This window comes from Acinonyx jubatus, chromosome E2, assembly GCF_027475565.1.
Source record: "Acinonyx jubatus isolate Ajub_Pintada_27869175 chromosome E2, VMU_Ajub_asm_v1.0, whole genome shotgun sequence".
Lineage (NCBI taxonomy): Eukaryota > Metazoa > Chordata > Mammalia > Carnivora > Felidae > Acinonyx > Acinonyx jubatus.
The window spans coordinates 5,950,433-5,976,595 of NC_069396.1; the positions used below are offsets into that span (position 1 = coordinate 5,950,433).

Here is a 26,163-nt window from a genome sequence, read left to right on the forward strand (position 1 = left end):
CACCCTCAATCTGGACAATGCTCTTGAATTTTTTCTGATCGATGCCGTGTTAAGCACACTTTCTGCATGTGAAACCCACAGCAGCGCCATGATTCTGGGATTCCCATTGGAACTCACAAAAGACCAGATGTCCTCTAGAGTTTGCTGAGGGAAAAAAAGGCTCTAAAGGTCATCAGTTTTAATCAGAAGAATCAGAATTCTAGGTAAAGCAGGCCAGTTAAATTGGTTCGACAGCCAACTTCAGCAGCAAATGCAGCTTCCAGCATCTTCCTAGATTGGTTCATTTTCCAAGATCTGTGATTTTTAAATGAGGAGTAGGATCAAAGGTCAACTTTACCCCCTGGAGCACAAGCTAAGTATGTGCTGTAATCACATCACAGAGCAAACTTCAAAAGCTCACAGCATAGTGACGGAACCACCTGTCTATCTTCAAACCAGATGAATGGCTTTCTGATGCTATCAATCAGGAAAGAAGACGTATAAAGAGCAGCTGATCCTTATTTAACCAAGCCTTTCTCATCTTGTCATGAATAAAAAGCACATGCACAATCCTGGCCCAGGTGAGAAATAGAACCTGCTAGAAACTGCCAGAGGGCCTGTTATTTTCCCGTAACCTTTCAGAGCCTGGAGGTGTCACTGGTGACAGCCCAGAATGACAAACCAATAATGCTTTCCCAAAGCACAAGACTCCAGAAAAATGGAGGTCCAACACTACAATTTGATCCTCCCTTCCCAGAACCCGAGCCTTGCTCAGAACAATGATCTCCTTAGAAAGTGTTATGACGTTAGCATGTTCTGAGAACTTTGCTTTGATGACTGTGACTGGCAGAAGCAAGGCAGCAACACGTTGTTGCTTTCAAATTGCAAACTGGAACTTGTAGCCTTCAAGATGAAAGGACCCAAATTAGAGCTGGTCCTTCCTGAATTCTCGGTCATGTCTGATCTTCCCTGCAGGCCAGGATCACGTTTACAGCAGCCAGTTCAAATGTTAATACCAATAACCCATCCTGAATCCTAAGATCCAAGGCCAGAATCGCCCTCTCATTGTGCCTGCTGGGAAATCACATGACTTTCCTTTTTGAAGGCATGGCCATGACAAGGCGCTGAGAGCAAAGAAAACCCTCAAGATAGAATGGGTAGCCATGAGCCCAGCTCTACCCCTACAACTACCCGTGTGGCTTTGTTGAATGCCTTCCCCTCTCTGAGCCTCAGTCTCCAAATCTGTAAAGTGGGGAAACAACACCCTCCTGACTAAAGACGGAGACAATGAACAATAAATTCTGGCACATAGAAGGAATTTAATGCATACACTCCACCTCTCTCTCCCGATAAAATTGCAACACTATAGAATCAGAAGACCTAGATTCTTCCAATTAGTCCCTGAAGGACACAGGTCCCTGATGCTCAGTTTCCTTCACTGCAAAGTGTCATCTGTGGCCCCCAGAGGGCTGAGCAACAATCCTTGAAGAGGAGAACTCTGATTCATCTCATTTCACAGCTGAGGAGTTCGCCTCTTCATGGATTGTCGTTCAGTCCTCCGGGGGGCCACAGCTTGTACACAAGCACCTGGCAGAGTACCTGACACATAGATGTTGGTCCATAAATGTTCATTACTTTAACTTAATTATTAGAGTGGAATTTAAGTAAACAATGATTATTGGAGCACACACAAAAAAATGATTGTTCTCAGTCTTCCCACCCAAGCAAATTGAAGTTCTGTCGTTGGAGAGACTATGTCAAGCAGACAGTGTCCCCCTGGGGCCCACCTGCCTTCAGTAGTATGTGTCTAATGGGAGGTGCTCTTTAGACCACAAGTTCCTTCTTTCCCCAAAACTACGCAACAGGTATAGGCCAGCTGTGCCAGATAAGGCTTATTAACACGGAAAGAAAGAAAGCATTCTAGCTAGATGAAGCACACCCCTCAATTTTATCTTTTTTTCTATGTATTTTATCTTTTTTACTTTCTGACTTAATCTGCTTGCTGCCCTGCCCCACTGGGCCTCCAACCAGCCTGAACTAGTTCTCTTGCAGACTGGAGCCTTAGAGGGTGCCTCTACTGCCCGATGTGCGGATTGATTTTTACACTATGCAAAATCAATCCTGGGCACGCAATTTCTCCAGTGGCTCAGCCTCAGAGAGAACATTTCCTTGGCAAGTTACAGGATCACAAAGGGCAGGAACGCACAGGCTGAGCAGTGACGCAGCTTGCCAACTGCCAGAGCTGCAGAGGCAGGGGGACTGGGGAGGAGAACCGACCAGAGAAAGGCATTAAATTGAACCTCTTCATCCCAACAGTGGAACTTTCGGGGGCTCAGCTAATCCTGAGCCAAAATAGCCAGGGTAGGGGTTGCACTTATAAAGGCTAAGTGGCTGGGTTAATAAGGCTTTCAAGATTCCTCATGCCGAGACTGCAGTGCGCAGACTTCTCCAAGCATCAATTATATGAGCATAAAAGTTTCTGGAATGGAGAAAGGGCACTGAGTTCACGGTGCTTGCTAGGGGTCTGATGGATCGTCATCCGCCCCCCGAATCTTCCAAGTGCTTCACTACTTTCCTCCTCCCCTAGCCAGTCTCCCATGCCTCCAAAACTCCTCCAACTTTGCTTTAATGAGCAGCTTCTATTTATTAATGGTTTGGTAAAAATAAAATAAAATAACAGGAATATGCACCCCAATATGCCTCATTATAAATTGCAGAAAGTTAGTTTCCAACTAAAAAAAAAAAAGAAAAAAAAAGAAAAAAGTACATATGGTCTAAGATCTTGTGTAAAATCTATTTTCTCCTAAAGGAAAAGACAGTGGACCTCTTGCTGTCCTGGGCAGTTCAAGGGGCTCCAGGTATACTATCTTGGGCCACATTCTTTAAGAGACTGAGTCCCAGTTTCTTGATCTACAACTTGGGGCTCTTTCCCAGGAAGTGGCATTTATTGTGACCATTAAGGCATCCGGATCCCTGCCTGGTTTGGATTTACAGCATGCCAGACACTGTGTTAAGCACATTACATGCTTTAGTTCATCCTCCTAAGAAGCCCATGAGATAGATAGCCTCCCCATTTTACAAATGAGGGGACTGAGGCAAACAGGGTTATGGGGTTTGCTAAGGTCACAGGCAGTAGAGCTGAGAGCCAAGCCCAGACTGTCTGGTGTCCTTGTTCTTAACCAGTGATCTCTTACTTTTTCCATTTCTCCTTCCACTCCCCTATCTTTCCCTTTGTTCCCTTACATCACCCCTCTTTCCTATTATTACATCCATCCCTTAGGCTTGTGCCTGTTTTTGAGCTCCTACATGATCTGGCCGCTCATTCCACAGATTTCTATCACAATGTCCTGGCCCCTCAGCCCCTCATGCAACTTCCCATTACTTGACCAGAATTGTCCTCATAAAAAGAACTAGTGACCACACCTTCTTCCTCCAGTATCTAGCACTTTCGCCAAGTTCCTTCCTTCTTTACCTACTAAGATAACTGCAACTTTCTTCTTGAAATTCCCTTTTTTCTACCCTGACATTTTAGTACCCTACATTTCTCCCCCATTATGTGGTTACCAATCCATCCATCCATCATCCTTCCATGCATCTACCCACCCACCAATCTACCCATCCATCCATCCATCCATCTACCCACACATCCATCCATCCATCCATCTACCCATGCATCATTCATCCATCCATCCACCCATATATACATATGTACATAAGATAATAATGATTATCTGAACTCAGAATCTCTGTGACCTTGGGTAAATCCCTTTACCTCTCTGATCTTCTATTACCCCACTTGTAAAACAGAAACATTAAGAACATAACTTATAGGATGTTAGGTTTAAATGAGACAGTAGATGTAAAGAAACCTGTCTCAAAGAGGTGCTCAATGTATGTTTGTTGTTTCATTGCTAATTTTCTTTCTTAGATGAAATTGCATTATGTTTTACTAGTGGCATATACTCAAATTGGTTGCTATCACACACCACACAGTGCAACTGTAGGCAGGGGAAATGATGTCAGAGTAATCCCTGTATCACTCAGAATCACTGATAAAACTCTCTTAAAGTAAAATCTTGGTATCATTTCTGGCATTTTTTCCACTTCTTCCCCATCATCCCATTAACTACCAAGCCTCTAAAATTGGTTTCCTTTCCACACTCTCTGTGGCCTTTATACATTCACAAACTGAACTTCTTACTTTGGGTCTTCCCCCATCCAGGCCATCTTCCACACCACCCACAGGTTAATTTTTCTGAAATATCATTTTCCATTCCCTTCTTCAAAACCTCTGCTGGATCTCCACAACCTATGTCTTAGAAGTTATTTTCTTCTTGTTTCACTTTTTTGAATTTACTCTATTTCTTCATTATAAATGTAATACATGCACATCAGTGGAGATTTGTAAACTAGAGGGAAAGAAATCACTCACAAACCCATTACATGAACAAAATTTTTGATAAATTTCCTTACAGACTTCATCCCTCTTTCCCATATACAGAGTCTTTGTTTGTTTGTTTATTAGGAACCCTACTCCACACAGAATCTCCTGTTCTGTATTCATTTCTCACTTAGGCGATTTCTCCATTCCATTGCTGTCTTCATAACTGCCCTCTTCAATGCCTATGTAATATTCCATTGAGTCACTTAACCAGTTGTCATTTGCTAGAATTTAGCTTATTTGCTGAGCACTTAGGTGAGCCAGGCACACGGCAAACACTCAGTAGATGTTGACTATTGCTATCGTTTCCAATTTGGGCTATCACATACAATGCAGACAAGTATTTCTGTATATCTTTCTCTATACCTAGCTGTGTTCCTTTAACTTCTCAGATGTAGATCACTGGCCCAGACAGCATTACTGCTTCTTTGCCTTTTGATACCAACTACAGAAGATGCTGAGGGCTTCCCACCTACCTCCAAGCACATATCCCTCTGGCCTTTCCATTAGAGGGCTGGCCCCACATCCAAATGAAAAATGCCAGACGTCTTTGCTGATGGCTTTCTCTGGGACCAGAGTCCATACCCAGAAGTCCAGTAGTGCCCAATATCAATGCCACCTGGGGAAGCTCCAAAACAATGCCCACCCGGATCTGTGACATAAAGTCTAGAGATCCCATGCCCCTCAGGTGGGATAACTCTGAAATACTCCACACTGGCTCCCAAGGGTCCACAGAGGAATTAAGGTCCAAGCAGCCACAGCAGCAACTGGCTAAATAGAAGACACTTCATATGGCCGCCCTCCCTTCCCTGCCTCACTTCCCCACCCCCTCCAGTTTTCTCTGGACCACCTTCCAGGTGAATTAATTGCATTCAAACCCTCCTTTCAGAATCTGCTTTGGAGGGAACTCAGACTGAGACTGTGACACTGAACAGACCAATGGCTAACAACCATCATCTGCTAAATCCTGCCTATTCACCACCTTAAAGAACCAACTGCCATTTTCCAAGGGTCTATCATTTGCTCAGCCAAGATTTTACAGAGTTGTCTTGAGTCCCCATCCCAGGTGTATCAGGTAGGTATCGTGGCCCTCATTAAATAGATCTGATAACTGAGGCACAGAGATGTTAAGCAATTTGCCCACGGCCACACAGCCCTCCAGGGGCAGAGCTGAGGTCCAAACTGCAATTCCAGCTTCCCCCAAGGCCTGGGCTCTTAACCACCATGGGTTACTGCCAGGAACTGCCCTGTAGCAATAGTGAGATCCTTTGGCTAAAATAACATGGATACTATTAATAGTGTCATCCCTTAGCACTGATCCAGTTTCACACTGTGTTCACATTTACTGTCACCCAGAACAGCCTCCTTGTTGCCCCCTGAATATGCTATGAGTATTTCTGCCTCTAATTGGACTCATGCTTCCCTCAACCTTGTAACAGCTCCCCTTCCTTTCATCTCTCCCCTGTTTGGTCTTGATCCCACACCCTTTCAGTCTTACTCTGCACATGTCTGCTACTGACATTCTGACTCTCCCTCTGACAGTTTCCTCATCGGTAGATGTGGACAATTGCAAGTCCCACCTAGTAGAGTTAAGTGAAAGCATATGGCACAGTGCATGCCTCATTGAAGGCAGTTAACAGATGGCATCTATGCAGCCATCTTGACCTACTAGACTCTCTCCTTCCACCATCTCCTAGACCTCAACTGATTTCCATTTCTTTGCCCCATATTTCACAACTATTTCAAATAAGGCAGCACTAGTAAATTAAAACCCATGTTTGAGGAACCAGAAAAAAATTATCCAAAGCTTGTAAACAAGGCCACAATGATGGATGGAAATCCTTTGAAAATCAGTGAGGGACAAGGGTCACCAGTAGATACCTAGAAACATGTTCTTAGTTCAACTCCTTATTTAATCTTGATGGAAAGCCTCAGAATTAGTGAAGCCTCCAGTTACTTGTGGGTTTTCATCCAGTAGAAACTAACATAATTTCTCATTCTAACATTTCTTTGCCAAATTGTTCATAAATACCCTAGCTTCTCAAATGCCCTTTGAAACCATCGTAGCATCTTATTGGTTCCCTCACAAATTAATGAATTAATGTTTATATTTAACAGAGAGTTGTGGTTTGACTTTTGAAAAATTACACATGTACAGTGGCTTGCTGCTAGTTTTCTTTCCACAAACCCAACTTCAGGGTGTGGCTTCTAGAATGGGATGGAGTAGAGACAAATCTTCCCATGTGTGATGGGGGAGTATGAAGCACTATACTTAGACCAGGTTCCTCACCCTCATACTATTGACATTTGGGTTGGGATAATTCTTTGTGGTGGGGGCCATCCTGTGTACTGTAGGATACTAAACATCATCCCTGGCTTCTACCTACCAAGTGCCAATAGCACCTTCTCTCCAGTTGTGACCAGCAAACTTGTCTCCAGGCATTACCATATGTCCCCTGGGAGGCACAAATGCCCCTATTTGAGAACAACTCATTTAGAATATATTTCACAAGTAAGAATCATGGGAAATATCAGAAAGATCAGCAAAGATTTATAATGGCACACAAAGAATTATCCTGGATGGTCTTCAAAATCCAATAGCTGTAGACTTAGCTCTTCTCACAGACCCCACGGTGTCACTGTCTGTCATTCTCCCCTCGGGTCTGTAATCTCTACAAGATCAGCAAATGCAGCTTCTGGATCTGTCTGATTCACCTTAGAAAACTTAATTCAAAGAGTAGAGCCTACAATTTAGTATCTGCCAACAGTGACTAGATCTTGGTAGGTACTATATGTGTATATATGTAACATATACATGTATTTATATGAATGTGTTATATATGTGTGTTTGTGTATATCTATTATATGTGTATGCATCTGTTATATATGTATATATGTATACATCTATGTGTATACGTGTATGTATATACATACATACACACACTACATACTATGCACACATAGTAGGCGGCTGCTAAGTCAGATGAAGGATAGAAGAACATGCCACTTTGTCATAAGGATTATTTTGACCTGAAGGCAACTGAGAAGAAGCAGATAAAAGAAAACCTTACTGACCTCCTCCTATTTGCCTAAAAACAGGACATGAATTTACAAAGCTCTCCCTCCTCCCCTTTCCACCAAGAAGAACAGATACTATCCCCTATAGACAACTTCAGATCCTTATCAATGGAGAAGGCACTGACTTAACCCTGCGTCACAAACCTCATTCTAGTTTTCAATCCCATTACATCCTCACAACTGGCCTCCCCACACCTTTCTCTTTCTTGTCTTTAGCTTAAGATGGTATCTAAGCTGGAGTTCCAAGCCAACTCTGCAAGTTACTCATGTTTTCCCTGGGTATCTACTATGTATATATGTGGTATACATATTAATAAGCTGCTGGCTTTTCTCCTATTAATCTTTTTTTTAAAGAATCCCAGATAAAAACCCAAGATGAGTTTTGCCACCCCTACACAGACTTCCCAGATGCCTCTTCTGTCATCATGCCAGGTCTTCTGGACTGTCTGTGTGGACCACAGCTGTCCCTGAAGGCATTCTGTGAACACAGCTTAGGGTCTCCCAGAAGTAAACACCCTGTGGCCATAATGGGATAGAGCAGAACCTTCAGCCTCCACTCCCATATCTCTGTGGTCTGCATTTTGTAATCTCCACTTTCTTCGGAGGAGCCTGGCAAATGTTTCCCTCCTTCACCCAGCACAACATCAGGAAGGTCTCTCTCCCCACAAAACACACTGGAGCAGCAGTTTCCAAACTTGAGGGAACATCAGAAGCCCCTGGAGGGCATATGTGTGAAGATACAGATTGCAGGATCTACCCGAGAAGCTCTGAATAAGTAGATGCTGGGTGGACGATTGCATTAATAAGCTCCCAGGTGATGCTGACACTGCTGGTCCTGATGGTGAAGGCCCAAACTCGGAGACCCCAGAGTCTACAATTTGTTTCCCACATGTAGCCTGTGTGTCACTATCTAGTGACATACTCTATGCAAGAGTTCCCTTACCCCTGGGAATTTAGCAACAGCATTGGAAATGCAGCCTTAGGGAGCCCCTCTTTGAGCCTCAAATGCTCACTAAAGCCTCAGAGACATTCAGTTGTGGAAAACAAAACACAACCTGTTTCATTTCTATGGGTAAGTCCAGAGTTTCCCAAAATATTAGGTCAGGCAATATTTTATTTTTTCCCAGAACCCTTATTAATAACCTCTTTTGGAAGCAGTACCTCTTCAGAATACAAAACAGTACATTGGAAAATCATAGACGCATGTGGTTTTGAATAGTCACCTGTTGTTACTTGGGAAAGCTTAAGGAATCCAGGGGGCCCAGCAGAGTCCCTGCCACCCGGAGGCCAGCCACCTGGGAAACCAGATCTCAGCCAGAACCCTTTCAATCCCAGCTCCTGTTCCAGCCCAAATTGCAGCTGCTCCTCCAGACTAGAGATTCGGGAAGACATTTACAGTCCCTCAGCTTTGTCTTTATAAATCCACACCCTCCAGGAGCACAAAATAGGCATCCTGGGACTGATCCAGGGGCAAGCCCTGCTGCCCTTCCCTGCTGTACAGTGCTCCGCTAATGACTTCATCCCTCTGCATTTTAAGCATGAAAGAGAAATACAAATCATCAACACAAGAGTGAAGACAGAGAGGAATACATTTCATGTTTAGGAAGCTTGGGAATCAAGAGACATCTGGTGGGGGTGGCAGGTGCTGATGGGGGAATGTTTTCGGTGGGGTGGGGGCCTGGATTTGGAGGTGCTGAGTGCCAAGTGTAGGAGCAAAGAGCTCCTTCCCCTGCCTTAGACCTCAGATGCCTTCTCATTGCCAGGCCATGAAGTCTTCAACTGAGCCTGCCAAGGGGTGCCAAACATTCTTGTTAATTTGGATAAATCCTTTCAGCAATCTGGTGTCAACTTGAATAAAATGACACTTAGCATGTCAGTTAGCTCTCTCCCCCTCCCCCTATTCTCCCCTTTCCTGGGCCACTTATGTTTATTACTTTTAGAAATCAGCCTCACTAACACACTCTGACACCCTAAAGTCTCTGGGCCTTACTGCCAGTACTCTACACCAGACTGGCCTGGGCCAGGGAGGAAGAATGACCAGTGAGCAGAGAGGGATCTTAATCCACTTTGCAAATCTGCAAAACATTGCTTTATTTCTGATGGGCCAAGTTGCCTTCAGCTTTGGTTTACCAGGGTTGTTTTTAATTAATAAAATGTGTGAGGGGTGCCTGGGTGGCTCAGTCGGTTAAGCGGCCGACTTCGGCTCAGGTCATGATCTCGTGGTCTGTGAGTTTGAGCCCCACGTTAGGCTCTGTGCTGACAGCTCAGAGCCTGGAGCCTGCTTCAGATTCTGTGTCTCCCTCTCTCTCTGCCCTTCCCCCACTCATACTCTCTCTGTCTCTCTCTCTCTCTTAAAAGTAAATAAACATTGAAAAAATAAAATGAAAAATGAAACGTGTGAAAACTGGTATACTTCAGGCCCAGAACTGCCAGCCCCAAGTTCCTCAGTATATGTCTGCATTGGTTTTCTGATCTCTGAAATGAAGTGGATGATAGGCACCTATTGAGGAATAGCAGGGTTAATGCAGGTAAAGACACTAGAATGTCACAGGCACTTGTTGAGCAGGAAAGGGTCAGGGGTGGCCACGCAAGAGCCCTGAGGTTGGACTGCCTGAGGTTTGCTTGCTTTTCTGTTTAACAACAGCTTTATTTTTTTTTAATGCCTATTTATTTTTGAGAGAGAAAGAGAGACAGCACAAGGGGGGAAGGGGCAGAGAGTAGGGGACAGAAGATATGTAGTGGGCTCTGTGCTGATGCGGGGCTCAAACTCACGAACCATAAGGTCATGACCTGAGCCGAAGTGGGAAGCTTAACCGACTGAGCCACCCAGGAGCCCCTAACAACAACTTTACTGAAACATAATCCACATTGTATAAAGTTGAACCTGTTAACGTATACAATTCTGTAGTTTTAGTAGGCTCACAGACTTGTGCAACCATCACCACTATATCATTCCAGAACACTTCCATCACCCCCCAAAAAGAAATCCCACTTCCCATTCCCTGCTCCTCCCACCCCGGGTCTTAGGCAACCACTGCTCTTGCCCTCTGTCTCTATGGATTTGCCTGTTCTGAACAATTCTTTCCATTTCACGGAATCATACAATATATATGGCCTTTTGTGTCCAGGACTGCTCAAGTTTGAATGTCAGCCCCAGAGCTCAAAAGCTGTGTGACCTTTACCCAGTTCTCCTGGAATGTCCCCATCTGTGAAATGGAATTAAAATCATAGTAGATACACCAAAGAGTCTTTAGGAGGACTAAATGTGCTAATTAATACATCGAAAGCACTCACACAGGGCCTAGCTCCGAGTAAGCACTGCTTAGATGTGTATCCCCATTACTGCTGCTACTACTGTTATGACCTAATATGCTGCTCCTCTGCCCCAAACCATGTGACCGGTGGTGGGAACCCAAAGATGAACAGAGCACAGAGAACACAGATCTTGCCCTCCCCAGTACACAGCCTGCTGGGAATTATATGATTAAGAAACCAGCTTGAATGAATACAATGAAGGCTTATCATATGCACATTTAACTAATGGAAATCCAGCTCTTCCACCAAAAAGAGAAGGAAAAAGAACAATTTAAGTACTGCAATTAAATTCCATAAAATTATATCTTGCCTATATTCTTTATTATGCACTGTACGTTATGGCTTCCATTATACATTGTTACATATTGATTACAGTACAGGGATGCATACACAAAACCACACACACTGCAATTTAGTGGGCAACTTAAGATATTTCAAGGTTAATGACAACTCTGTGTTTGCCTTAAACCTAGACTTTATATTCTAAAATACTCTAACCCCTGAGTAAAGTGTGACTCTATTGTGTGTCCACAACAATAACAATCCAGAATGAATCCCAACAAATGAAATCAACCAACAAGCAGTTGGTTGACGTGGGCTGCAGCGGGTTCCAGTTGGCCAAGCATGACTTCTGCCCTCCACAAGCTCACAGTCTCGTTGTGAAAATAAACCACATAAGCATAATCACAAGAGGTTGGTGAGAGGCAGAATGGAGTTTAGGAAACAGATGGAAATAATCTTTCACCCTACTAGCTGACAAGACAGGCAGACAGACACCAGAGGGGCTGTGCTCTCCCTGCCCTGTCCATCCCTTCATGGACTTTGTTCTCCACAGCACTCAACACATGACAGACATCATGCATCTATGGGTTCGTTTTCTATTATCTCTCCCCCAACCAGCTTAGGCACTTAGGGACTTCGTGTACACTGCTTTTATCTGTATTCCCAATCCCGAGAAAAGCGTTGAAGTACTTAGTGGGTGGGCAATAAGATTTGTTGGTGAATGAGTGAATGAACGAATGAGGGTAACTATTTAGACAACCTCCACTTTCCTGCCACCGTCTGTCCCCCAAATATCTGTAGTCTGTTCCTCCAATCTCAACATGCTTATTCTTTAATTGTTCATAAGTAGTGGGAATACATCCATGTCAATGATGAGGCCCTAAGGTAGCATTCCAGGGCTTTGGCATACTGGTACCATCTAGTGGGAAAGAGAGTACCTGCAGGTAGGTACTAAACCAAACTCAGCAGGTTTAAAAAAAAAAAACAACCGTGACCCTTTCCTTTATCATTGGCTCTACTAAGGAAGTTTTCAGTAACGTGTAAGGGAGGCAACTGAAATCTCTTACATACTCATGCCCTACCCAGGACATATACTGCCAGTCTAAGTCCATGCCACACCTCTCTACTTTTCCACTCAGGACTCTTCCAAAACCATGGTTGCTCCTCCAGAGCCACAAAGGTGCAGTGGGGAAACACAGAGAAATTAATGGTGCCAGGGGCCACCCTTGACCAACGGAAGACTGGGATAGTGGATATTCACCCCAGCCTCCCATCCTACAAAGGGACCATTCTGAAGCAAGTTTCACACAGTGCCGAGGGGCCCCGGCAGTAAGGAGCCCTAGTTGCTCATGACCATAACCAGCTCAATGACACGTTCTTTACTGGCCTTCCTTCTTTCTTGTTTCGTGTTCCTCACTTCTGTGCCTCGGGATCATCTCTCAGATTAGCTCCCTGCATCCAAGCCTGTATCTCCGTCACTGTTTGGGGGAACACAACCTAAGATACGGTGTTTAACATCAATATACTTTTGGGTGGCAAGGAAGCCTTAAGAATTGTAGTCCAGATAATTACTACAAAAGCTAAATTATTAGATAGTTTAGAGCTGGTCTGAGAATGATGTTTCATGGTTAATCTTTACCTTGAACAAAGCTGACGTGGAATAATCAAGTGATACTGTGTCCCTAAAGAACTGCCACAGTTCTCATGGTAACAACAGGCCAGAGAAAACGTCTCGTCTCTCTCCTTGGCCTTGACCCTATCCTAGTTTAACCAACCAGTAAGGCGGCTAATGGATTTGATCAGAAGTTGGCAAACTACAGCCTGAGGGCCAAATCCAGCTCTGCCTGTTTTTGTAAATAAAGTTTTATTGAAATACAGCCCTGCCCATTTGTTTACATACTGTATGTAACTGTTTTCACACTACATGGATAGTGTTGAGTAGCTGCAAGAGAGACATATTTTTATTCTATAGATATATATTTTATTCTTTGCAGAAAGAGATTACCCACCTGTAGTGCAAATCTTCGGTTGCCGTATCTTTAGATTCCCAAAAGCAAAATTTCAAGAAAAACAAAAAATAGAGAATGGACAAAAATTTGGCAACAACACTTTACCACTCTATTTACCATCATAAATTGGAGATAAAACTGTGATAGGCAGTAGTTAGCTAACTTCATTTACAAACAATAGGACATTTCATCCCTGAAACTAAAAAGGTCATCACATCAGAACAATGAACTTTCCATCCCAAGGGAGGGCTGTGGATAAACTCAGAGCAACTGACTATCCAAATGCAATTGTTTTACAGCACTATCACTATACAAAATTATTATATTTACTTATTTTTGTGGTTTACTGCCTCTCTCCGTCATTGGAAGGTAGACTCTGTGAAGGCAGGCAATCCCATCTTTCTTAACCACTGTTGCTAACCCAGTGTAAAGCATCATGCTGCGACACAGTGGCTGATCAGCTAATACTTGTTAAATGACTGAAACATGAGATGTACACATTGGGGTGCACAGATCCAAACGTCCTGAGAGAGGCAGCAATGCAAGGCCACCATGTGGAGTGGTGAGGGCTGGGGCAGGGTGAGAATGTGTCCACCCACCTGCACAGGGGCCCTGTGAGCCCCTCTGCTATGCCACCAGTACATAAGACAGTGCCAGGCACATAGTAGGCGCTCAGCAAATGTTCACTGAATCAATGGCTACCCTGACTAAAGGCACTTAAACAGAATTAAAAGGAAAAAAGAAAACGCTTCTGGTAAAACAGAACTACACTTCAGGTTAGATTCAGTTCAGTTGCAATGCACCATAGATCTGTGTGTTTCGATATAGCTGCAGGCTGTATATTTCTCATTTTCCTATGGATTGGGGAAAATGTTGTTGTAGTCAGTGGCGCTCAGGGAACATTGGAGCCCCTCGGCACCCTTGGGGAGGAATGCCATCCAGCCTCAGAGCTTAGCAGCAGACAGGAAACAGCCAGCAAATTTACCATGAGAGAATTTACCTGCGCTGGAGGCCACAGAGGAACCACACCCTGGCTCAGTCCCAGCATCTGTGTGGCTATTCTTAGCAAGACAGCCATTCTCGCTGAGCAAAGCATGCAGTGTGGATGGGTGGTGGTCCCTGGTCAACAGCAAGGACTCAGTGACAACATAACTGATCCTGAGCTAACCCAGTTCTGAAGGTTGCAATCATTAACCCAGACAGGAGGCCCAGGTCCCAGGCCCACTTTTAGAGACCAGGAATTCAAAAATGGGGTCACTACAAGTAGCCATTTTAACTCCAGGAGAGCCAGAAAACAAAATAGTCAAGGAAGAAAACTCTTACAACCTTTGGGGGGATAAGGGAGGAAGCTCTCATACATGAGTGAAATATGGAGGAAAACTCATATGCACAAGAATCAGAAATGCATGGGCCCAATCCCTGGTCTGCATTCCTAGGGGCTGTGTGGCCTTAGGCAAATGACTCAACCACTCTGCACTTCTTTTCATCATATATAAAATGGGTTAAGAATAGTTGTCCCTAAGGCTTGCAATAAAGATTTGAGCTAATGTATGCAACCAGCACACAGCAATAAATTGTACAGTAAATTTGCTACAGGTATTTTGATATATTTTAAATCATAATCATAAGTGCTCACAGTGCTCACATGTACACACACACACACACACACACACACACACACAGTGACCTGAAAAAGCCTCCAGGGAAACAGCTGCTAAGAAGATACATCTAGTAGATAAGATCCCACCAGATGAAGTGATTTTATGAGGCATGAAATCCCAAAGGGAGCCATCTTTGGGGAGCTACCAATATGGGAACTGGCAAATCCTTTTCTAGAAAGCAAACTTTATTTATTTATTTTTTAATGCCCATGCATTTTAAATACACGAGCATGTTCTTCCCCTCTAGGTTACTCAGATGATCAAGGCCAAGGCCCCGTGGTGCCTGCAAGCCACAAGCTCCCCTGGAGCACAGTATGTGCAAGTTAATACACCAACATTCCTTTAGCATCCATAGAGCATTTGTCAGCCACCGGATGGGGTCATGAGCATACGTGGAGTTAACCGGAACCCTGCTGGGCAGTTACACCTACTCCCTCTCCTTGTCCAGACGCAGGAGGAAACAGAAGAGGAGGGAAATAAGGTAACTCATCTGAGGTCACACAGCACGCAGATGGCCAGGATTCAAACTCACTTCTTAAAATCTCAGAAGTCTTCCTAACTCTCTGAAGCAAGCTGAGACGCTCGTTCCTCTGAGTCCTAGCAGACCATAGGCCCTGAGTCACCTCCAGCACGGGCCTTATTCAGGACCAGGTGTTGTATTCACCTCTGCATCCCCAAATCAGCAGCATTCTTGGCACCTGGTAGGTTTTTTTTTAATTTTTTAATGTTTATTTATTTTTGAGAGAAAGAGAACAGAGCATGAGCAGGGGAGGGGCAGAGAGACGGGGAGACACAGTATCCAAAGCAGGCTCCAGGCTCTGAGCTGTCAGCACAGAGCCAGATACACGCGGGGCTCAAACTCACAAACGGCGAAATCATGACCGGAGCTTGACCAACTGAGCCCCCCAGGTGTCCCTGCCCCTGGTAGATTTTAATAATTATGGGAAGAAAGAAGAAAACATGGATGCAAGTGGTGGGGGAGGGAGGGCAAAATGGAAGGATGGGAGGGAGGTCACAGCAACCACCCCTTTGAGCTGTTTTAGTCTCTATTGTCTCCTATTGTAACAATTACCAAATTCGTATTATTTCAGCTATTTATTTTCTTGTGGTTGCCCTCTGTAGGTAGCAAGCCCCCTGAGAACAGGTTCCAGGCCCATCCTGTTTCCCTACGAATTCCCTAAATTCCTCAATAAATACTTAAGGAGCAGACACCTGTGTATCCCTCATCTTTGGAGGATAACATAGCTATGCTGCTCTTTTTTTTTTTTTTTTTTTTTTTGAGAGAGAGAGAGCACCAGTTTTTAAACATTTACCAGCATACTACTCCCCAGCACCCAGCTGAAGATTCTACCGCATCTGGAAACAGAAGAGTCACCAAGGCCACAACCAACATGCAGAAATGAAGACTTGTTAGCATTCGGAAAGTGATTGCCGAAAGTAGTAGATCATTATTTGCTTCATGTAAGAAATATTTCTAGTGCTGCTGATTGAATGTTCAAGAAACGATTAAAGGGCTTGGCAATGTTTCTCCCAAATATCTTTTGCATGAAAAGCCTCAGAGATTGGTTAATTATAGAGGCGACGCCTCAGTCTCTCTAGACAAGGGCACTTCCAGGCCCCCACAGTGCCCGTCCCAGGTGCGAACACGGACTGGATCCATGAGCATGGGTGTCATGGGGGCCCGGGATACCTCTCCCAAGGAGCATTGGTGCAGGCTGGCTAACAGCCCCATGGAAACGGCCCTCAGACCCTGCTTATGATGTCAAACACCTGGGTTCCTTCTTTGGGCAATTGGCAGCTTCCTGCCAATTGAAAGAGTCAGAACTCCAGCTCGCTACTTCACCCCTCCCTGGCCCATGCTCTGCCATCTGCGAACCCAGAGACCGAGCCCCGCCAGGTTCTGCCCTAAATGTCTCTTGGATGCTCTGAGTGGTGCGTCTGTTTCCTCTCTCCTGCACTGTTACTCCTGCGACCTCAGGCCTGGACTGGCTTCTCACTTCCGTTCGTACCCGGTGTCGATCCATTCCCCACACTACAGCCAGGGTGACCTTTCCAAAGTGAAAATATGACCTTGTCACATCACACCCTCCCCTTATTAGTTGCATTGGCTTCCCACTGCTCCAGGACAAACACCAAAATCCCTGTGGTGGCTGCCAAATCCCAGGGGCTCTGGCACCACCCAGCTGCTCCTCCTATCGTGGTTATTTCCTCCCGCACAGAGACTTCCCCCAGGCTGTGCCTTCTGCCTGGAATGCTTTTCCCTGCCCACACCTTCTGGCATTCCCCTGTCTGCAAGGCTCACTACTCCTCCAGACTGTGATCAAGCATCAGGCTATCAGGGAAGCCTCCCAGGTCCTTCATCTGGATCTGATGCCTTTCTTATATTCATTCATTCATTCATTCACGTTTGCTGAGGGCCTGCTGTACACCAGCACTGTCCTAGGCCCTAGGGATGCAGAAGTAAACCAATCAGACAACAGCATGTGCTGTGATGGACCTTATATTTTAGTGGGGGAGAAAGACGAGGCACAGACCAGCACACTGGATAGAACAGCACAACTTCACACAACTGTGTCTTCTTCAGTCATAGCAGTTTCTCTGCTTCGAATTATTCAGTAATTGACCTTGATCTCCACTGCCCAGGGATCTCTCGAGGCCTGAACCCCAAGAGAGCAGAGACTGAGTCGGCCTTACCAGGAGTCGTAACCTGAGCACATAGTAGGTCCTCTGTGGATATCACAGATACTTACTGATCCACTCAGTCCCAGGTAAATCTCCTTAAAGTCAAGTTGTTTGAGTGCTTGGGGCTTGGAGGGGACAGTCCCTGATGACTGAATCCCTAATGGCTCCCTGCCCCTTGAGAAAGTTCCCTACAGTCCCTCTGGCTGTCATTTTGAGTCAGAACAGGAGTCAGCAAACTTGTTCTGTAAAGGGCCAAATAGTAAATATTTTAGGCTTTGTGGCCATATGGTGTCAACTCTGTTGTTATAGCACACGCTCGGCCATAGACAATTATATAAATGAATGGGCATGGCGATGTTCCAATAAAACTATTTATAAAAACAGGCTGCAGGCAAGAATTAGCCCACAGGCTGCCCTTTGCAACCCCTGAGTTAGATGATCCCAGATGCCCAGCAGCACATGGCAGTTGAAGGCAGGGCCTGTATGGCCTGAGCCATCCACGGGTTCCGCGGGCAGGGTCCGGCAAACTTCTGCAGGCCTTACTCCTGCTAAGAGGGAGATTACCACACAGGCCCAAGCTCCAGGCACTTGCAGGCACCGCGTCAGGCAGCTCGTGGAGAAGCGGTTCCCTGCCACCCCCAGAGGAGAGAGACTTTGGCCTGGAGGCCGCAGAAGGCAGGGATGGAGTCTGCCACATTCCTTGCAGGGTCCCTGGGCTCCTCCAGAGGCTGAGCTCACTTCCTGGCCCTGCCCAGGCATGTGGCAGGGGCTGCTCTCGGCTGAACAGCTGCGGCCCTGCACCCCAGCCCGGCCTCCACTCAGCTGGGAGACACAGGGGCTTTGTGCTTCTGTAGCAGATTGGGTGACGCCTGCTGAGGCCTTTGAAATGAGACATGACATGTCAAAACGTGCCTATTCCTAATGCTAATTTTCAGGAATTTGACTTCTCTTGGCAACTGACAGAGGAAAAACAATCACCTTTTTTTTTTTTTTTTTGGTATATGTGTAGTTATATTTACCCTGATCTTTGAGGTCTGAGGCTAAGGAAAACAAGTTATCTGAGGCTTACCTCTTGGGATAGGATGGATGGACAGATTAGTCTAGTATTTATGGAGCCAGAGGACATCAATTACAGCATTAACACTATGGGTAGACTATAGTGGGTGTTAAGTATTAAAAACAGTTATAAAAACATCATACAAACTCCAGTTGGTGGTAGGGGTGACAATGTCCTGTGTATAAAAGTACTCTAGGCAACAAAGCTCTGGAACTAACGTTACCTTGAAGTTACAAATGCTCTGAGAGCTGGCTCGGTGCTCCCAGAGTCCCCTGCAGGGCTGAGTACAATAAGTTATTGTAATGTTCTGATGACACTCATACTGTGGGTGAGCAACACTGTTGGAATGACAATGCCCAGAAAGTCACTGTACTCCAAGGGCACAGATGCTTCCTGGTCTAACAGCGCACTGGGGCCTACAAGCCATCCCAGAGCCCTGGGACTGTTGATGCAGAGCAATGTTTGGGCTGTACCAACACTCCGCTGTACCCACACCCTGACTGACTCAAAGCTGCGGTGCATTACTTCTCTGGGTGTAACTATTACACACGGAGCGATGATCTGGGTGTCCTGGTGTTCTGGGTACCCCCAGTCACCCAACGGCACTGATGGTAGGAATGTTCTCAGGAAGGAGGTGCAGTCCCCTTTGTTCTTCCAAAGCAAGTGTCGATCTAGTTCAATCACAGTGATCAAAAAGAGGCATGTCCCTTCCTTTCCAAATAGCCTATCACTCACACACACACACACACACACACACACACACACACACACCGCATCAATGCGATTAAGTCTCAAAATTTGTGAAAGCGGAAGTTCCCAACACAAATGGCTATGGGGCAAAATAAGCAGGTACAACCGGTGGGTGAGTACTAGGGGCTGGTGGGGACTGTGGCAAATTACAGAGGCATGTCCCGCCTAAAGGGGGCAGTAGTAACTCCCCTCTAGTGAAGTGTGGCCAAGTGGGAGGGCAGCTCTCAGGTTCCCTGACCTTCTGACATTTTAAGAAATGCAGGAGACTTGGATTTTTTTTTAATGTATGATTTCCAACTTTTCAAAACATTTGGGCCCAACAAAACACATCCATAATCTACATTTGGCCTGTGGCTGCTTTGCCCAGAAGCCAGAGTTGCAGAATTGGGATGTGTAAGCTTTAGTACTGCCAGGCAGGTGTCTCAAGGTTCAACCTGGTGGGCCAAAGGGTGACCCATTCACCAACACGAACCCTACCTCAGTCTGTGTTTCAAGTCTGAAATGCCATTTCTTCTCTTCTCTGGCCTGCCCTTAGCTGCTTCTCTCAGGAGTGAAGAGCAGCTGCTTTCTACTCTAAGCCACTACTTAGTGCCTAGTGAAGGGGATCCTACAGTCCAGCCCATCATCATCTGTCCTGTCTGCTCAGGGAGGAGGAGCCAGGGGATCCCCAGGTAGCTACAGAGGAGACAGGCTGCGGGCAACTGTATTGGCAGCAACCTTCAGGAGGCTCCGATTCTCTCAGGCGCGTGGGCACCTTGCCCGCAGCTAAGTGGAAACAATGCCAAAACCACTGGTCACTTGATTTGATTCTGCCCAACTGATTATTGTAATTGGATGACAGACATATTTCCCTCTCCTTTTCAACTGGTGCCGGAGGGTGAGCGAATCCGGCTCATGAGTCATTCTTCTGGGTAGTTACCTAGTGGGGTAACTGTGCCTGCCTTTTGGCTGCCTAAAGAGAAAAACCAGGTCCAAATGAAATCAAATGCCAGGAAATTTCAGAACTTCCTCACATTTCATTTTGTATTGTCTGTCTACAAAGGTCTTTGAAATGTTCCCTGCTCTAATACTCAGAGGGGAAACGTAGTTGAAGAATAAGATGGAACAGAAGCAACTATAGTAGGGAATAAAGGAGGAAAGATACTGAGTGCAAAATGGTAGGACTTCTCATTGGGGTAGCTTCCAGAAAATAATTGGGAATAAGGAGAAGAGTAGTGTGTTGATAGAGCGACTACGCTGAGGTTCTTTAAAATATAGCAGCTGTAGATTCAGAATTTTGTAATGCTGTGGATGGAGCCCTCTTCTGGAGAAATTTTTCAACAGGTATTAAAACAAGATCAAAACACACAGAGATGGACAGAGGCACAAAGAAATAGGAAACACTGTTGGCTATTTCGACGATATGACTGTCACTGAATCCATAGCTTGGCATTTTCCTTCCCTTCCACTGAACGGAAATAAACTGGATTCTCCCAAGCAACGGTCTTTCTGGAAGGAGGGAAAGAAAAGAAGGATATTCTCAAGAGCCTACCCGTAGTTTTGCTCAAACAGTAAACTTCCAACTGAGATTCGATGCACACAGGCAAATGCCAGTCCTTCTAGACACTGCACTTATTGGGTACATTGGTTTGTGAGGCAATTTTACTATAACACATAGGAGACACTTCTAGAAGGAATTAGATTTTATTTAATGGAAAACCCAAGGGCTAAAGATAGCAAAGGAGAGAAGGGAGGGAAGCAGAGCAGAAGAGATTAGCTAAGATGACTGTTGGGCTTTTAATATAGACTGTGGCATTACATAAACTCCAGATCACATATTCAGCCTTGCAGTTTATTAAATCTCCTCGGGAACTTGCTAAAAAAATTGTTCAGCCATCTGAACTCTACCACTTTGACTCTTCTCACCACTTACGTCTCTGTTTCCCCAGTGTGTTTCAAATCTTATGGGTTGTCACATGTGGACCCCACGTCAGGGCTGGGGGTGCCCTCTGCTACTCCCATAATCTTTTCTCCTCATCAGAAAGGTTCTGCAAATAAACACTGCCCTTAAACTACAATATATGATGTTCTGGGGGTACAAAAACACACAGGTTCTCATTTAGAATCCTGAAAATCAAGATGCTGCCTCCAAGAAAGAGCCCCACTTTAAATCAACATCTCAGAACCCTGTGGAACGTTTTTAGTCACTCCCAAGTGACTGCTCTCCAAACCTGAACCACTCCCTAAAATTCTAATTCTTGGGGGATTACTCATTCATTGTTAGAACTTTTGGCTACTTGTAAGCCATACCCAAATAGGGGGGCGGGGAATCATATTTACAGTGGAATTTCTATGTCATGCCTCCCTTGATTTGTTTCACACTCATTATTTATCATAGCCAAATGCCAGAGGCCACTTCTGGGACAGCCTTTCCCAAAACACCCCAGGGGAGAAGAGAGGCCACTGTCTCTCAATTTTGCCAGCTTCCAGCCATTGTTGCTTAGAATTCCTCTTCCCCTTTCCAAAATGCCTAAAAGAGCAACCTAGCCAATAAACTTACAGAGATTGATGGCTTCCAAAGCCAGACCCAGAATATTACAACTGTGATGGAAAAACACATACATGCTTGCCTGAACACCACTTAGGACCGAGTGACTAATTTGCTTTATTACATTGTTTTTCCCTTCCGTATGTTTTCTCTCTGCCTCAAGAAAGTTCTGTTTTCGCTGGTGGACTCAAAAGCTCTAAGACTTTCCCCGCTTTTCCCTATGGCACACGGAGCTGTGGCCTGGAACCTCTTGTCCATGAGATGAATTACACCAAAATGATTTCTCCGCAAGGTGCTGTTGCAACCAGGATATCACTTAGCGTCCTAATGTGGACGATTGCTCTGATTACGGGTAATAATGTAAGACAGAAACAAGCCTCTGAGAGCCGGCGATTCGATTCCTGGTAACACCTCTGCTGCCCCACACTTAGGAACTGAGTGAGCTCACAGCCTGCAGAACCCACCTGTGCTGGCTGGGCCCTGCAGGAGAAGACACCAGTTGCTTTGCAAAAGGTATCCTGTGAGGAGCCCCTAGTGCACAGGGATTGCTGGGTGCTGCCACACTGTCTGTCTTGCTCAAAAGGAGGCATAACTTTGGGCCAGCCCTGAGACCCTGACTGAGGTCCCAGCACGCTGAGAGAGAAAAGGACTATAAAGCCCTAGGGAAAGGCAGGGTGGGAGGGAAGTGCTCCCAGACACCAACAGTTCCCAGTGTGCCAGGCCTCATGGTAAATGCATTACCTAGGACATCCTGTTGAATGCAATCAATCTGCCTGGCGATCCCAGGAAGGCGGAGAGATTATTTTACAGTGGAGAATCAGAAAGCCCAGAGATGTTCAACAACGTGCCCAAGGTGGTACCAGTAGCATATGGCAGAGAGGATCTGTCTGAATCAGAAGCATCCTCTGAACCGTCCTGCTAAAAAGGGATATATGTACATACATACAGCCTCAGGGACCACTGGAGTCCAGAAAGTCTGGAAAACTGGTCCACAGATAGACATAAGATGTGTGGCAGGACTTGAGGTTACAGGGACACCCCCCCCCCCAAGAGAATCAGGCAGCAAGGCCCTGTTAGGAAAGGAGTGTAACTGGGCAGTTCTGAATGGGGGCTGTGTACCCAGGGAAGACGGAAAGCATGGGTGGGGGAGGGGCTCCGTAGCCAAGCACCTTACCCGGTCCCCAGACACCGGCATCCACCTACCAGCCCCCACTTTAAGTCATTTACATGGTCACTGCGTTCCTGGGACACTGGCCCCTTTCCAAAGTCTAACCCCAACATGGATCCAGCAGTGGCCTCCCTTCGATGCCCTGCACCCCCACATCCCTGCCAGCCCTCGCCTGGGATCCTGCCTGCCTCGCCCTCCCTCTCTCCCGCACACTCACATATGTGCCCAGGCCCCTGGCACCCAGGAGTCCTGGCCAGGAACTCAACGCCCATTCCTAGCACCCGAAAGCACTCCCTGCCTCCTTCCCTCCTCTCTGCCTGGCCCTGCCTTGATCTTACCCACCCACTTGTAGGCTGCCAGCTCATCCCGAGTCCCACGGGCTTCAAGGGAAGCCTCGGGGACGGAGTAGCCTTGCTCTCTCAGAAACCACAGGCCCCAGAACAGGGCTGGGCGTGCCCCTCAGCGGCCCGCACCTCCGGTCGGGCCTCCTCGGAGTATGCTTTCCTGCACACAAACTTCCCGAGATCTTGGAGATCCAGAGGCGGCAGCTGGACAATCACGTCTCGGTCGCACCGCACCCCCCCGCCTTCTCCCGGATCCCCGGTCCTTCCCTCGCGCCTCAGCGCTCCGAGGGTTAACAGGCAGCTGCAGCCCTGGTGGGCAAGGCTTGAACTTTTCTCTGCGCTCCGCGCCCGCCCGGGAAGGCAGCAGAGGCGGCAGTCGGGGCTCCGAGCCGGGGCTCCAGCTGGCTGCACAAAGGGGGCGCGGGGGGCTGGGGCCTGCGTCCTGGCGGGGGGCGGGGGAGGACGCGCTCTGGGCCCGAGGTCGGGGAGGAAAAGAACCCCGATGCGGGCGCGGCCAGAGTCGGCGCCTTTGAGCGACAGCAGCAGCCGGGCTGCAGCGCTGGGCTGGCGGGAGGCGCCTTCCTGCGCGCCGCGGGGCTGGGCGAGGGGGCCCGGGCGCCCCGGGAAGTCGGCGATGCCAGGCCGGCCTCTCCAGCCCGGCAGCCCGCAATCCGGACCGGAGCTGCGCTTCCCACTGTTCGGCGCTGCGCTGGGGAAACCACGACTCGCTGGAGTCGCCTCCAACTGAGTCTTTCTCCGATACATGAGCCACCGGAGGAGGAGGCGAATCAAAGTTACCCCACTTGATGTAGGCGAGAATGTCGCCCCTGCTTGCGGAAAAGAAAAGGGGGGGACTCGGGAGCTCTCTCCTCCTCCCCTGAACGTACGTGTACACACACACACACACACACACACACACACACACACACACACACACACCGGAGTGGGAAACCGCCCCCCCCCCCCCGCGCCCCGAGGATCTCTGGGGCTGGGAATGACCTCCCTTCGAGCCCCAGGCTTTCTTCGCCGCCGCGCCCCACAGTCCCCCGACCCGCGAAAGCCCCCTCTCCCTGCCGGCGCCAGACGATCGGAATGCAGAAACGGGGCGCGGGGCGCGCCCGGCTGCCCCTCTTCCCTACCTGGGACAGGAGAACGCACAGGAGGAGCGGAGTTCTCGGCTGCATTTTGCCCGACTAGAAGCGCCCGGCGGCGTTTTCATTCATGCACTTGGCTGCACTGAGCATATTTTCCGTGGGAGCCAGGCTTTGAGGAGAGGCTCTGCCTCACCAGCCAGCCAACTTCCCAAATAGATCAGCGGCAGCATCACGAAAGCATTGGGTAGAGGCTGATGACCAGGACCAATGGCTTTACAAGACGGATTCCTTCATAAAGCTCCCTCGTTTTGCATGGCAGATACAGGGCGAGCACCTCGCACAGAGCGAGCCCCTCGTAGGAGGCAGCCCTTTTTGCCTTTTTGGACTGTTGGGGCCCAGCCTCACAAATCACGCTGGGCAACGCCAGCCGAATCCACTTTTGCAGAGAATGGAATTGCACCGGGGACTGGCGAACACTTCCAGCCCAGTGCAAAAAGATTCTCTTTATTAAAATGTTAATAAGATCCACTTTATTTCCAATAAATCAAATAAAATGACCCCAGCAGTCCCAGCCCTCTCCACGCCTGGAAAGACTTGGCGGTGGATTTCCCCCCCTTTCTTTCTTTTTCTTTTTTTTCTTTTTTTCCAACTGTGGCCCAAGTCATGATGGTGTTTGGTGTTTCCTTGCCATCTCACAAATCACAAATACGACAGATCAATTCTAGCTTGCAGAAAAAAAAATCCATCAAGGGGCAATAGATTTTATTAACTGCTCAGGTGAGAATCTGACTGGCCGCCTACTCCACAAATGTGCATCTGGCACCAAAGTTGGAGCCATGATTTAAGGAAACTTTTTTTTTTCCTATATGGATGTGATTTTTCAGAAGCTCCTACCTATCCCCAGGGAATGGGGGATAGTCATGGCCACTACTCAAGGAATTTTATAAGTGGGGTGCTATGGGAATGAGGGTCAGAGGAATATATAGGTCTGCCTTTCCCAGTAAGAATCTAAGACTATGCAGTAAAGATCTCACTTTGTCATTTCCATGCGGCCTCCTTCTAAAAATGATGTAAGTTATTTTAAAATAAAGGAAATTTCTGCAATAGAACTGATGCAACCAAAATTAAAAATCTAGACTGGGAGGAAAAATTCAAAAACCTGAAATGCTAAACCTAAACTTTAATATATTTTCTCTGATTTGGATCTGAGCTTCCTGGTGCCCAAAGCAATAAGAAACATGTAAATTACATAGTTCTTATTTTAGAAAAAAGTATACAAATATCCACTGGCAAAATTTCCTCCTAGAGCTAAATCCTAGAATAAATGTATTATGTGATATCTAATAGAACAGGACACAGAGCAATGGACCATGCGGAGATCCAATAGACTGGGGTGTATTCCCAGCATCTAGCACAGGGCCTAAAACATGAAGACATCATTACTGCCTGTGAAATAGATGTCTAGACTTAATCAATCTAAGTGGCAGAGGAAGGAGTGTAACAATGAGTCTAGAGCCGCACCGCCTAAGCTTAACCCCCCAGCCCTGCTACCAATGAGTAAGTTACTCAAACCCTCTGTGCCTCTGTTTGTCCACTGGTGAAATGAAAATATAAATCATATGAACTTATAAGGTGGTGGCAAGGATTAAGTGACAAAATAACTACTCAATAAATGTAAACCGATGCACTTTGTAAAATTCCTTCATTGCCAGCTGTTGAGTCACAAGATTGCCTCACATGGCCCCAAGGTGACTGCTGGGGGCCTCCTGGCTGCGT

The 26,163-nt window shown here is 46.6% G+C and overlaps 1 protein-coding gene across 2 annotated transcripts in view; it reads right to left on the minus strand.

The window, feature by feature from the left end:
* Positions 1-24,732, minus strand: part of CDH13 (cadherin 13) — a 1,023,179-nt gene extending 998,447 nt beyond the window's left edge. The window contains exon 1 of one of the 2 annotated variants that reach the window (XM_015083822.3): positions 24,433-24,728. In XM_015083822.3, coding sequence (XP_014939308.2) covers positions 24,433-24,477 — 45 coding nt within the window. In that variant the 5' untranslated portion in view covers positions 24,478-24,728. Of the gene's footprint in view, positions 1-24,432 lie in introns of both variants that reach the window. The other variant, XM_053210797.1, reaches the window with a different exon arrangement.
* Positions 24,733-26,163: the final 1,431 nt, after the last annotated feature.